Source organism: Echinops telfairi, unplaced genomic scaffold (genome assembly GCF_000313985.2).
Source record: "Echinops telfairi isolate 266 unplaced genomic scaffold, ASM31398v2 ScPeMD7_23;HRSCAF=83, whole genome shotgun sequence".
Taxonomy (NCBI): domain Eukaryota; kingdom Metazoa; phylum Chordata; class Mammalia; order Afrosoricida; family Tenrecidae; genus Echinops; species Echinops telfairi.
In genome coordinates, this window is record NW_022103920.1 from 27,817,630 (window position 1) to 27,832,596 (window position 14,967).

General features: G+C 44.1%; 1 protein-coding gene across 1 annotated transcript in view; it reads right to left on the bottom strand.

The window, feature by feature from the left end:
- CFTR (CF transmembrane conductance regulator) overlaps window positions 1-14,967 on the bottom strand; it is a 180,504-nt gene that overhangs the window by 86,828 nt on the left and 78,709 nt on the right. Inside the window, exon 11 of the mRNA XM_045288937.1 lies at window positions 9,446-9,637. Within this exon, the coding sequence (XP_045144872.1) occupies window positions 9,446-9,637 (192 nt within the window). The remainder of the gene's footprint in view (window positions 1-9,445; window positions 9,638-14,967) is intronic.

Below are 14,967 nucleotides of genomic sequence, written 5' to 3' on the forward strand. Positions count from 1 at the left end.
CATTAAGACTCGTCAGGGATCCTGTTCTCAGTCCAACCCCTGCGTTCGCCATGCCCTTCCTTGGTGATGCCTTCTACTTCCGTGGCCTGCGTGACAATCCATCGGCTGAGGATTCTCCTCCCAGATGCTAGGGCTGGACCCTTCCTCAGTTCTGGACCCAAGAAACTCCTCCCAGTGTATCCATACTAGAACTCATTATTTTTGCCATACAAACTACTGCTTGCTACCCAAGCCACATCACCATCACCGATGACAGCCTCCTGAAACCTGCCACCACCTCACAGTCTCCCTGCCTCCAACCTTGACCCTTCTTCCAGAATCCATTCTCCCTGTTGCAGTCAGAAGCATATTTTAAAATGCAAACCTTGGCACACAATTCCCTTATTTTAAATCCTTTAGTGAGTCCAATGGCCCACAAGGTAAACCTTACTATCTGTAACGTAGCTGTGCTCTCCCCACTTGGCCTTCACCCTACACCTCTTCCTTTCCAGATCCTAGTTTTTCTGCACTACCCATAGCTCACCAGATGTACAATGCTCTCTCTGGGCTCTAAGCCAATTTCATTCTACACCCTCCCTGCCCCACCTGCACTACCAGACCTATAACTCTGACCTATAACTCTCCTCATGCACTATGTTCTCTCTTGGCTCCAGGTCGTGTACATTCTGTTCTCTTTCTGGAAAGATCACCTGGTTCTTCTGCACTCGAATGAGGCCACCTCATCCATCACTTCTCAGCTTAGATGTCACTATTTCCAGGACACCTTCTGTGACTTTCTAAGAGAAGATTATTGATCTGTCTTCCCTGACAGTCCCAATACCAGTCAATATTGCAGAATTTACCCCACTACACTGGTTTATTATTTGTTCATCTTTTCCACTAGAATGAAGGTCCTTTGAGAACAGGGATGAGCTGTTCGCCTTATATTCCCAGAGTCTAGTGCAATCACTATTCAATATTTGTGCTCATAAATATTTACTAAATGAAATAATCTATATAAATAAGCCATATCTTGTCCCTAAAACATCTGTAAATAAAAGACTCACTGACGAGAGAGGCCCTGGTTGGATTCACAGGTGGTGTGCAGTGCCTACCATGGTGCTCTGTCCATAGTAGGAGCTCCATAAATGAAATGTTTGTTGAAATGAAGGTCATAATTTATTGAAAGTGAGTCAAGGTTAACTAAACCTTGATATAAAAATCAACTGTTAGATACTTGATTCTGAAAGCTACGATTGGTGAAATAATTGTTGTTTCAAGACTGCTTTGACTTGAGAAACTTGTTCCCAGAATTTTAGAAACACTTTGTTCCCTTCCTAGGAAGGTTGTATGAACATCTCTCCATCTGATACAGAGATTGAAGATGAGTCAGACACCCCAAAACCAGCTATAGGTGGTAAAGATTAACCAGAGACTTCTGAGGTCACTTCTGGTTCTAAGGTTCTTCTAAAGAGAAGTATGGTGTGTTCTCTTTAGGGCCTTAAATTAGACATCCCTTCTGGACTCTTTGAGTCCAGAATCCCAATTCTTCAAGAACAAAACATCAGACATAAATATAATGGTTTTGGATGGCTTTTTATCTTTGGGAACGTAATGACTTTCGCTTTGTGTTTTAAATATGAGAGCCTGGCTTGAATCTAAAAGTCGTGAATATCATTCTCTCTTCATGGATAGCTTTGTCCCTGAAAGTCAAGGTCATAATTCAGTTTTGTTCTACTCTCCCCTTGCCTCACAGAAATCTTACTAGGGGACCAATCCTTGGGGCTATTTTGGTTTTTATCAATCTAAGAAGTCCCATTTGTTAAGCTAATAATTAGTTGAAGAATCATAAACCTAAACCCAAACACCTAGTTCACATCTTTGAAATTCAGTGCCTTTTCATTCTGACTGCTAGCTCTAGGCAAAGTTGTCTCCAGCAAACTGGGAAGTGAAGATTCAATGGTGTTTAACACAGCAGGGCAGGTGTTTGTGTTTTCTTCACAAAAACCAAGCCCTCTGTCATCAAGTGCTCACTGGCTCACAGCGATCCTATATAGGGTTTCCAAGACTGTACATCTTTACTAGAGCCCAGAGCCTCATCATTCTCCCATGAACCAACTAGTGGGTTTGAACTGCTAACCTTGTGTTTGGCAACCCAATGTTCACCCCGCCTTGCCACCAACGACCCTTGGTTCTCTCAATAGCACTTCACAATTGTTTGTTTTTAAGTTCCAGGGTTCAAATGAAGTGAAAACCGGCAGTGTGGTTCAGGAAAGATTATGGCACTTCTCTTTGACGCTGGGTCAATGGTTTCATTAAACACGTGTGCTGGCGGTGCTTTCAGCCCTCTTTAGTTATGGTTCAGGAGAAAGTGATGAGCGGTTCACGGTGCAGGCAGGTCATGCAGTTTATTCTGGCTTAGGGGACATCGTTCAGCGTGTTACAGCAAGCACCTGAACGGGTTTCACCACTCTGGGACAGCAGGTCACCTAAATCTGGCCCAATCATATAGACTCTTGCCTCTATGCTAGTAAAGCCTCCAGTGGCAATTACAACAGTTATAGATATTGTGCTTTGTAAAGTAGAGGAGCAGCCAAAAAAGAGGGAGGCCCTCCTGGGGAGGGGTTGGCTGCCACAGTGCGCTCAAGCATCAGCACAAGGTCCATAGGGTCAGAACTGACTTGATGGCATCTCACAACAAGAACAATCTACATTCAACATTAGGTAGTGGGTTATGTAAAGGTCTGCTAACCACAAGGTCAGCAGTTTGAAACCACCAGCCCCTCCTTAGGAGAAAAAATGAGCTTTCTACTCTCTTAAAGAGTTACAGTCTTAGAAACCTGTCCTATAGAGTCCCTACTGACAGGTAGCTATCGTCGTCAATTCATATGAACCTTCTGGCTCTAATTCTTTATGTCGTGTATTATAATTCTGGGCACTCTGCCTGTCGATAGCACTTTGGAGGTCTCTCTCTGCTATACTCATGGACAGGATTAGGGTGGGATTGAGACTTGACTTCAGTAGAGGGTGTGAGCCAAGTGACACCTTTGGTGGGGAGCACCTTTAGACTCTCTCTTAATAGAGGGTGTGAGGCAAGCCACACCCTGTGCTTCCTGGAGGGAATCTTTCAGGCAACTTTACTAGAAAAGGTGACTTCAGACATCCTCCTTTGTTTTCCTTCCGTGAGGTATTGGTGCCATTGTGAAGTTCTTTCTTACCCACCTCGCCTGGGAAGCAAGGCCTCTCTTTTCTGACTGGGGTTTGAGAGAAGCAAGAACTCCCGAGATGTTTGGACATTTGGGGCTTCTGGTTCTGCCTGACTCAGCTCTGCCTGACCTTCGGATTTGGGACCAGACACAGCACTCACCACCATGAACCATTTCCCTGAAGGTTTTTGAGTTTCTGTGGGGTGGTACAGCAAATCACAGAACCCGGGGACATGCAGGCACATACTCAAGGAAGGATGGGGGGGGGGACAACACCAGGGACACAGTGTGGGAATTGCGCCTGATCTGACCCCGCCATGCTGAGGCAAGGGACTTGGGGTGGGGATGGGGGGGGGGACAGAGGGGGGAGATTTGGAGCAGAATAGCATCTTAGAAGAGTTAGACAGTTGGGACATCATTAAGATCCAGCTCCTTTGGTGTTCATTCTGGTATTCATTCAGCCAGAAGACATTTTTACCACAACTGGCTGTGAGTCAGAAATGATTCAATGGCCATGAGATATATACTGAGTAGGGCTCAGAGGGTATTTTAGGGCATAGTAAGGAAAATGAAAGTTTATGGGGGTAGACATGTGAGTGTGTGTGTGTGTGTGTGTGTGTATGTGTGTGAAACTCACTGCCATTGAGTCAGTTTTGTACAACAGGCTAGAACTGCCCCCATGGGTTTCCTAGACTATAATTCTTTGCAGGAGTAGAAAGCCTCATCTTTTTTTTCAATGAGTGGCTGGTGGCTTTGAACTGCTAACCTTGTACTTAGCAGCCCATCATGTAACCACTATGCCATCAAGGCTCCACATGTATTTATATCATATTAAACCTATCAAGTTGCCGAAGAATTCATTCCACTGCAATCTTGATTTCAAAATAAGATGTAGAAAGCAGACACAGAGATATTCCTAAAAGAGTAAGAGTGGAGATGACGCCTCTGGACACGAATGCCTCATTTGTGGCAAGACATCGCCATTCACGCTATCAGCATATTACCATCTCCCTGTCCTCCTTCCCTGTGATAAAGCCTTTAAAGGATCCCACTGGGTGAGCCATTTTCAACAACAGCGTGCAGTCAGAAAACTATGTGAACTATGTTTTGCATGCCTTGTCCCATCCAAGCAGATTTAAACCTACCTGCCCGCCCCTACGACACTAAGTTCACTGCATACGCAAATGGGGCAAGTGCTTTACAGATATTAGAGCTGAACAAAAACACAAAAATGAGGAAGAGAATATTCCATTCCAAGTCTCGGTGCAGTGCATTAAGAAGCAGATCAACTTTGGCAGTCAAAATGAAAACATACTGAATCATGGATGTTTGTATTCGGTTGATAGGGGCTGCCCAGAGAACAGACTGTGGGATTCTTTGCTGGCACCTGTTGTTTAGCCATCAAGGATTCTGAAGGTATCTTGTGTTCCTGTGATCAGAACTGCTCTACACTTAACGAAGCAGCACCTTGAAGCACCACCTTCGTTTCAGTACGCATTCATTGAACTGGATTAAGGTGCTCACTGGTCTTTTTGCAAACGAGAGACGTCTTCCTTATCAATGACAAAAATGGAAACCTTTGAATCACTGAAAAAGGGGGGACATTCCAATCTGACCATCAAAGAATCAATCACTTTCACTTTTCTTTGTCTCTCCCCGCAGTGACTTACTGCCACGTAATCTTCCCAAACTCTGGGCTGGTGAGGCTGAGAGCAGAGAACATATTCTGAGAAACATTCTTGCAACTGATATGCCCACTTCAAAACATAGCTGAGATGGTCATCCAGCAGGAATCTATCAATTTGTCAACCAACGTGCTAGGTGGAGTATCCCAAAAAAAAAAAAAAAAGCTCTGGTTTTTTTTAAAGAATTGCTGTTCTCAAGGAATTTACCCAGATGCCTGGGTGTTTCCACCTGTCCTAAGATGACTTGGATGCCTAAGTCAGTTGCAAAACTCAACAGGGCAGAAAGGGGTAGTAATTCAGGCAGGGCTTGTTTTCAAGAAAAAGCTAGAACAAACCTCAATTCATGGCCCATTGTATCTGGCATGTTAGGCAAAGAGGAAAATGAGTTCACTGCACATTAAGAGACACACTAGAGGCCATGGTCATTAACAAATCTCTCTTAATTCCCAGGTAGGGGCATCCTCCGTGTACTAGCAAGACCTGTGAGCTCTGATTGGCCAGATAGTTCCATTCTGAATGGTTCACCTCCAAGTCCTGCTTTCTAAACCCACAGCGTTTCTCCCCAAACCTTCTGATTCCTATTGTATGAGAAATCAGAACTCCTAAGCCGATGTCTCTCCTCTTCTAATTTCTTTTGAAAAATAAAATCTCTCTTCTCTGAAGGCACAATATTTCCTGATGCATGGGTGCAAATGGTACAAAAAGTACATGGTCCTGAGCTGTGCAGTTTCTCAAGGGAACTTGTCTTTCCTCTTGTCCATGATGAGCACTGGCTAGTGAAAGAAAACAGTGTCCCACTGGTCTACTCCTTCCAGGCAGAATAAGGAAGTCCACCACTAATAACACAAACAAAAACACAAAGTTCACTGCCATTGAGTTGATTCCAACTCACAGGGACCCTATAGGACAGGGTGGAACTGCCCCTGTGGGCTTTCCAACTCTTTATGGGACTAGTAAGCCTCGTCTTTCTTCTCCTATGCAGTCGCTATGAGTTGGGACTGACTAGATGGCAGTGGGTGAGCCCTGGGCACCAGAGCAATGCACAAAACTCTATGGTATAGGTAACGCCAACCCCGTATGGCAAAGGAGAAAGCACAAATGATAGCAAAACTCCCTTGAGTAAGCTGGTTCTTTCAGATTTCCAAACCGACGTGCCCTCTGTTAGCCCACAAATCTAAGCTTGCCTCAATTCTGCTACTCACCTCCTAACCAAATTGATACACCCACGTGCACACACTACAAAGCTGATTATGCCATTCCCTGACTAAGGATGTCCAAGAACAAATTCCAAGACAAGTATTCAGAAGATGCCTCTCCAGCATCGTGCTCCATTCCTCCCCACTCACTGTCCCGATTACACTCTGGTTCCATCAGGATACTTCAGGTTCATGTCGCCATGTGTCTACTGGTTCACACAGTCTCCTCTGTCCACAACAGCTTACCCATGATTTACTCAGTTATCAAGGTTCTCCCTCTCACAGAAAGCCTAAGGCCTCGGTGGTCATGTAGGACCCTCGAGAGTACCTTCACCCCAACGTGTTGTCTTTATGTCTCTTTCTCTTCTACCAGCCGGTTGTGTTATTCCAGGGGTCAGATGATGAGTGCACCTTTTGTGTCTGGCTTACCCCACGTATGTCTTGCATAAGGTACTAGTACAATGACCGCGTGTGGATCTGAAAGGGAGTCAGAAACCGAGACGACCCCCCACCCCCCAGGTCATTTCTGCAGCCTGGACCCAATGAGCACACACTCCTCGCCTTTGTAAATCTCCTGTCACCTCTTTTCGTTCCACCCAACAGTCCGATACTTGTTGGTTCTGTCATGAAGACCGACTACCACACTGACAGAGGGCAGCCACGTTAAGTCTTGCTTTTAATCATTTGGCCTATACCACAATTTAGACGGATGGCTTTCCGAGATCCTGTTTTCAGGATTCCTCTTTCTCCTTAGTTACTTCATCCCCCAGCTTGTTGCTGGAGGAGTCACTGCAACAAACCCGGACACTCACGAGCATGTTTCTTACCTCATGCCTTCTAGCAGTATTCTCCACTTCAAAAGGAAGTGGAAAGAAGCTAATCTTTACTAGCTGGTTACTTTGCACCAGATAATTGTATGAGTCATCTTACATATAGCTCATTTAATCTTTTCAACAATTCAGTGATCATTGATTCATCAATCTTCCACTTCCTCACATCCATTTAACCTCTGCTCTACTTTAGTAGCAGCTCTAATCTTAAACAAAGGAGCTTTGGTAGTGCAGTGGGTAAGTGCTTAACTGAAAACTGAAAGGTCAGTGGTTCAAACACACCAGCCACTCTGTGGAAGAAGCGACAGTCTGTTTCCATAACAATTACAACCTGGGAAACCCTGTAAGCAGTTCTTCTCTGCCCCATGGGGTCATTATGAATCAGAGTCGACTTGATGGCAATAGATAGGCTTAAAAAAATCTCTCCTGAGGCTTCAAGGTTTATTATTGCCTCTCTTGGCAATCAGGTGAGCATTTATTTTCATTTTGCTTTCAGTGTGTGCTAAAAACAAGAGATGAGTGCTTTTAAGAAACTAAAGTGCAGAGCCACTTGTACACACGTGGAGCCCTCTTTTTGAAGGACCGCACTTTCTATTTCACAATTAGCCTCTTTCCTCATGCACGGTACTTACACGTTACTATGAGTTAGAACAGATTCAATGTTAGTGGCTTGGATATTTTAAGCTCCATTTTATTCCAAAAACATCCCCCCACCCACCCAAAAGGTTAAGAAAGTCCATCAATGCAGATGCTGTCCATTGAAGAGATTGATTTTAAATTTAGGTCACTTATTCAAGAAATATTACTGTCAAACTTCAAAATAACATCTGCCTTAGCATTTACATCAGTAAAGTATTCTACCAGAGAGTCCCCCAGGAGAACACAGTCTGTCTTATTCCCAGGACCTAGCAGTGTTCAGATCTTAGTAAATTCTCAGACTATGAATGAGGAACCCACAACTCTACGTCAGTAATTAATGCTCCTTAGAAATCAGGGTGTGGGACTTCATTTCTTGTGCTTTGGACATGTTATCAGAAGAGCCAAGTTCCTGGAAAAGGACATCGTGTTTGCTAAAGCAGAAGGCAGTGGGCTCACACCTAGAAATTCTGAGGATGGAGCAGGGCAGACAACAGTCCATGAATTGGAACCCACTTGATGGCACCTAACAACAACGTTGTATTTGAGTTAGATATACTTTTATAGGTTAACTCAGGGAAACCAGCTCAGAAGTTATATTTAAAATAAACATCAAGTCCACAAATGGAAAATGTCATCTTCCAATAATAATAATCAACATCTTCCAAGACCTGACCGCTAGTATGACCTATTCCCATCCTAGACAAATATTTGTTTTCTAGAATCACTCAGATGTGTTGGTAGCAAATTCCCTGGCTGCTCCAGCCTCCAGGTTGTGAAATGCCATTCCTGGAAGCACAGTTGAGGAATGACGATATCTTCTGCAAAGTCTAGCCAGCATTTTTCAGGTGAGCATTCATTTTCAGTTTGCTTTCAGTGTGTGCTAAAAACAAGAGACGAGTGCTTTTAAGAAACAAAGAGCCACTTGTACACGCGTGGGACCCTCTTTTTTAAGGGTCACGCTTTCTAATTCACAATTAGCCTCTTTCCATTGTCTCATGCATGGTACTTGCACAGCTCCTATGAGCTCGAACAGATTCAACGTTAGTGGCTTGGATATTTAAGCTCCATTTTATTCCAGCAACATCCCCCCACCCACCCAAAAGGTTAAGAAAGTCCATCAATGCGGATGCTGTCCATTGAAGAGACTGATTTTAAATTTAGGTCACTTATTCAAGAAATATGACTGTCAAACGTCAAAATAACATCTACCTTAGCGTTTATATCAGTAAAGTATTCAAAACATTTGTCATACAATTTATGTACTAATTACCACAAGATCAATATTAAAAGACTGAAAAATACAAGTAAATAATTAAATAACCTTACTGACTTCATTTGAAATCCCTTACATAATTTCGGGACAATTAGCCCCTTCCCCAATAGTGTTATGAAATGAGTCAATAACATCATCTTCACTTTGTTTCAGAGAATACAGTCACTAGTGGGTTATAAACTCAAGGACAAAGGATAAGATACCATCACCATTTTAAATCTGTTTCTAGACTGACAGGGCAAGGTTCATGTCATCAGGCTATGGTATTATTAAAATTATTAAATCCCCTTAAAGAAGTTTCAAAGCATATTTTAAAATGCCTGACACTGAAATATGCATGATGGGCACCTATCTCACGCCTGTGGGAACAAAATCCCCATCAAGTTCACAAAGGTATTACTGTAACCAAACCAGCCAGTCGCCTGAAAAATAAAATGCATCTATGTTATGGTGTTTTCAAGCTCCTGGGAAGCGGGGCCACGTGTCTGATTCTCTGATTAAGCACGGTAGTTAACGCGGAGGACGCTGGACTATTATCTGCAGGCTGGCTGACGGATGGGGTAGGGAATGAACAGGACGGGTAGAGGCTTTCTCGGTTTCATAGGCATGATTAGCAACGGTTCACGTAACCGCTTACCTCTTCGAGTTGGCAGGCTTTGACGACACTCCTGTATCTGTACTCGTCATAGGAAACCCCGAAGACGATGTTCTCTTTAATGGTGCCGGGCATGATCCAGGAGAACTGGGAGCAGAAGGAAATTCTCCCACTGTGCCTGATTGTGCCTTCCGAGGGCTCCAGTTCTCCCATAATCATCATCAGAAGTGAGGTCTGCAAAGATAGAAAAACTTGTCATGAAAGCATTTGATCAAATCACGAGAGAGTCACTGGGCTCAAGCTGTCCTCCTCAGCAAAAGCATCCTGACTTTAAAGATGCCGCTAACCCATTTGATCCAAAAAGTATAAGCCATTTCCTGTTCCGGATACTCAGCTATGCACTAAAGACACAAGGGGACTCAAATCCACTGCCCTGTACTCAATTCTGACCCATAGTAATCCTGTAGGGCAGTCGAACTTCCCCTGTGGGTTTCCATGAGAGGCAGTAGAAAGCCTCATCTTTCTCCCGAGGAGCCGGTGGTGATTTCAAACTGCTGACCTTGCCATTAGCAGCCTAGTGAGGAGCCACGACGCCACTAGGTTCCTCAAGAGGAACTAGGAGAGATCATTACGGCTGAATGTGTTAAGGACCATGAGAGCGGTTGACCCAGAAGGGGCACCTAGTTCAGCGCACTGGGCAGCTTTGGAGGCGATTAGAGTAAAATTAGTAACAGTTCATGTTTGTTGAGTGCTTACTCTGCGCAGGGCACTGTTCAGGTTGCTTTAACCATATTAATTGATTTCATCCTCCTGATGGTCCTGTGAGGTTAATTCAGTACTGTCCTCACCTTATAAAGAATAAATTACATTAAAAATAGACGACCATTATGCTCTAAGGAGCCTGATGGTATAAGTGTCAGGCTGCTAAGAGAAATGTCAACCGTTGGAACTATGGGACAAAATGAACCAGTGACCTTCTGTAACGATGGACAGGGTCGCCAAGCCTGCGGAGCAGCTCATTGGTGTTCCTCACGGCCCCTCTGAGTTGGAATCGCCTGGAGGGCAGTGGATTTGTAGTTGGAGGCTACTCTCACAGATGTGACATCGTGGGTTACTGGTTGGGCTGCTCCTGGAAAGGTCCGTGGCTTGAAACCCCCACCCCCGAGGGAGGAAAAGAGAAGGGGCTTTCTACTCCCATAAAGCGTCCCAGGCTCAGACACCCCAGGAGCACTTCAGCGCTCTCTATCGAATCCCTGTGAATGGACTTCAAGTCTAGGGCAGTGAGTCGGTGTGGGTTTTGGCTTCACAGATGCAGCGGAACTGGACAAAGGAGTGGATGTCAGGGGAGACCAGGGCAAGAGACCTCCCCCCATGGAGCACTATAGGTTGAGCTGAGGAAAGCAAAACGAGAAAAGGGGGTTCCAGGGTATCAGGGGGACCAGGTGGCAGGTATATCAGGGAAGGCAAGAAAGAGAGTATCTAGACATGTCTAGGTCACATTCAAATAGAATAAAAGGAGAATAAAGATGGCACTTGTCCACTGCATTAAGAAGTTATTGATAACACTACAAAGGAGGGTGTGGTAGAATTCTGGGAACTGAAACCATTTGGGAAGTCGAGAAGGAAGTAAAGTGAAAAACGAGTAGATCACTCATTTAGAAAACACAGCTAAGAAGGAATTTTAAGATATGGACTTCCTTATTCATTAATTTTAGCAAATTTTATTTAAAACGTTATTAGTGTTCTCTTATGAAATCGACTATGGAAGTCATCATCTTTCCCCCTTGTTTCTGGAAATCCTTTTATACTGGAAAAAAATCAAGAGAGAAAATATAAACTCTATTTTCACTGAAAATTTTAAAAAAAGAAGATATTTCCTACAAACCCTGGAACAGTTAACAGTCCTTTAAGACAGAATCACTGCACGGGGTTTTCAAGGCTGAAATCTCTATGGGAGCAGTTGTCACATCTTGGTCTCTGGAGTTACTGGTGAGCTCAAGTCAGGGATATGAAAAGCAGATGAAACTGCGGAGAGCGTAAACAAAGCGTAAGAGAAGGTCCAGCAAGTGTAGATTCCCGTATTAGCGGGCAGTCTCTCTGACGGTGGGAGGGTCCCTCCTGAGATCAAGAAGGGGCCCAGGCACACTGGTGAGATGAGCAGGCCACAGAAAACCTTCTGAACAAAAGGTAGGTCAGAGCACAATGGAAGTGCTGTGCAAATAATCACGCAGATGATCCAGTCTTGCAGAAGCAGACTCTCTCTGGGACGGAGTCGGAATGCTAAGTGTGGAAGGTCTCCCCTGGTCCTACTGGTCACGGACTCTGTACGTAGCTAACCCACGACAATCTAATAACACTTAACTTATCAAAATATATATAATAAGAGCTGAGTACAACCAAAATAAAGATAGAAAAAATGGAGAAGAAAGGCCACCAAACAATGACACAGGATTCACTGAAGAAATGGCACAAAATAAAACAGGAAAAGTTTACACACAACTGGACAGAACTCAAGTCAGTGGGAGAAAACAATAAAACAGAAAGGAAGGCAACATTGGGTGATGCACGAAAGAGAATTCTGTGGCTGTTACAGGTACCGTTGATTCTGACTCACAGAGACTCCATGTGACTGCCCCAATGGGTTTTTTTGGCGGAGTGGGGGGGGGGCAGTGTTTCCTTTTTATTCTACTATGTTTTATGTGGAAATTTACACTGAAAATTAGGCTCCTGTTCAATAGTGTTTATGCAGATTGTTTCAGGCTCTGGTTACAATTTCCAGAATGTGCCAGTGGTCTCATTCTTCCTTCTCTTTGTTCTATCCCGGTAGATCTAGCTTCCCACTCCCTCCGTGCATTCTCCTCTTTGCTTTCCGGTAAATGTTGACCATGCGGTCTCACACATTACTCATGGGTGATACTGGTTATTTTATAAGCCAATCTATTATTTGGCTCAATGGTGACCTTCAGGAGTAACTTCAGGGCCAAATCCAAAGTATATATCTTAGATGATAAGTTTCCGAGGTTCCTGAAGTTTCCATTGGTTGAGTATGCCTGTCCTGTTTTAGGAACTTCAATCTTTCTTTTTTTTTTTTATTAGAAAAATGTTTTATTTTATTTTTTTCTAGTCATTTTATTAGGGGCTCATACAACTCCCATCACAATCCATACATACATCAATTGTGTAAAGCGCATTTGTACATTCATTGCCCTCATCATTCTCAAAACATTTCCTCTCCACTTAAGTCCCTGGCATTGGGTCCACATTTTCCCCCTCCCTCCCTGCTCCCCCCTCCCTCATGAACCCTCGATAACCTATAAATTATTGTTTTGTCATATCTTGCCCTGTCTGATATCTCCCTTCACCCACTTTTCTGTTGTCCGTCTCCCAGGGAGGAGGTCACATACAGTTCCTTGTAATTGGTTCCCTCTTTCCAACCCACTCTCCCTCTCCCCTCCCAGTATCACCACTCACACCACTGGTCCCGTAAGGATCATCCGCCCTGGGTTCCCTGTATTTCCAGTTCCTATCTGTACCAGTGTACATCCTTTGGTCTAGCCAGACTTGCAAGGTAGAATTCATATAATGATAGTGGGAGCGGGGAGGAAACATTTAGGAACTAGAGGAAAATTGTATTTTTCATCGCTGCTATATTGCACCCCGACTGGCTCATCTCCTCCCTGAGACCCCTCTGCAAGGGGATCTCCAGTGGCCTACTAATGGGCTTTGGGTCTCCACTCCCACTCCCCCCATCATTCACTATGGTAAGATTTTTTGTTCTGATGATGCCTTATACCTGATCCCTTCAACACCTCGTGATCGCATAGGCTGGTGTGCTTCTTCCATGTGGGCTTTGTTGCTTCTGAGCTAAATGGCCGCTTGTTTACCTTCAAGCTTTTAAGACCCCAGATGCTATATCTTTTGATAGCTGGGCACCATCAGCTTTCTTCACCACATTTGCTTATTCACCCGCTTTGTCTTCAGCGGTTGTGTCGGGAAGGTGAGCATCATAGAATGCCAATTTAATAGAAGAAAGTATTCTTGCTTTGAGGGAGTACTTGAGTGGAGGCCCAATGTCCTTCTGCTACCTTAATACTAAACCTATAAATATAGGCACATAGATCTATTTCCCAATCCTCGTATAAATATATTTGCATATGTGCATGTCTTTATCTAGACCTCTGTAAATGTCCTTTGCCTCCCAGCTCTTTCCTCTATTTCCCTTGACTTTCCCAGTGGTGTACTCTTCATTAGACCACGTTTGCTCCAGTAGGCTTGCTCCAGGATGGTGCATGAGTGTGAGACAAGGGACCAAGTAGAGAACAAAAGGCAGAGCAGTTGTGCAAACTCAGTGAACATGGTGTTTGTAAAGCATCCGTCTGTCATGTGTCCGGTCCTCTGGCAGTCCTTGGAGTATAAAAATGGAAAGGACCCGGTGCTCGGACAGTCTAGTACTATTCATTAGAATGGCAAAGTCAATAAGAAGTTATTGTTTTATCGATAAAATAATATATCCTAATTGTTGAAATTTTAGAACATCCAGAGATAGGCAACATACACGTCTGAGATTCCACCATGAGTCACAATTCCCTACAGACACACAAATGGGCAGGCTTTCCCAATAATGTGAACCCAAATGTACACCCTCTTTCAGGCTGTGCTGTCTTCACTTAACGGTGTAGCACACACACTTCAGAGTCAGCCTTCAACCTCCCTTGAATGACTAAAGAGGAGCCAGAGCCATGGTGGTGTAGCGGGTGCAGCACCGGGCTTTAACTGCAAAGTCAACAGTTCAAACCCACTAGCTGTTCTATGGGAATAGCATCTGTAGACAATGGGACATCCCCCCACAGAGGGGTCACAGGGAAGGGATGAGTCAACCAGAGCACAGTAAAGCACTGATGAAACACACAATATTCCTCTGGTTCCTTGGGCTTCCTCACCCCCCACTATCATAACCCCAGTCATGCCATTCATTGCGTGCGAGACCAAAGCATGTGCACAGGTACAGAGAAGAGATAAGAGCTCACGACACACAGAATCCAGGAGCAGGAATGGGTGCAGTCATACCAGTAGGGGTGGGGGAAGGTGAGGAGGGGAGGGGAGGTTGGGGGAACCAAGGAACCAGTTGAAATGACTGACACATAACCACACTCACACACACACACATCCGGTGGGATGAACAACAGAAACCGTGGGGGAAGGGAGACAGCGGTCGGTGTAAGATATGAAAACAATAATAATTTATAGTTTATCAAGGGGTCACAAGGGTGAGGGGGGGAGGAAGAGGAGCTGATACCAAGGGCTCAATAGAAAGAAACATATATACAAGTATGCTTGATACAATTGATGTATGGATTGTTATAAGAGCTAAAAGAGCCCCCAATAAAATGACCTTTAATTTTAAAAAATTTTTTTAAGATGTACAACCTGTCATTTTTAAGATGTACAACCTGTCCTACAGGCTCGCTATGAGTTGGAATCGATTCAATGGAGAGTTGTTTCTTTGTTTCTTTCTCTCTTTTTATTATTACTGACAGAGCAATATTGTTAATGTTATGAGAGGC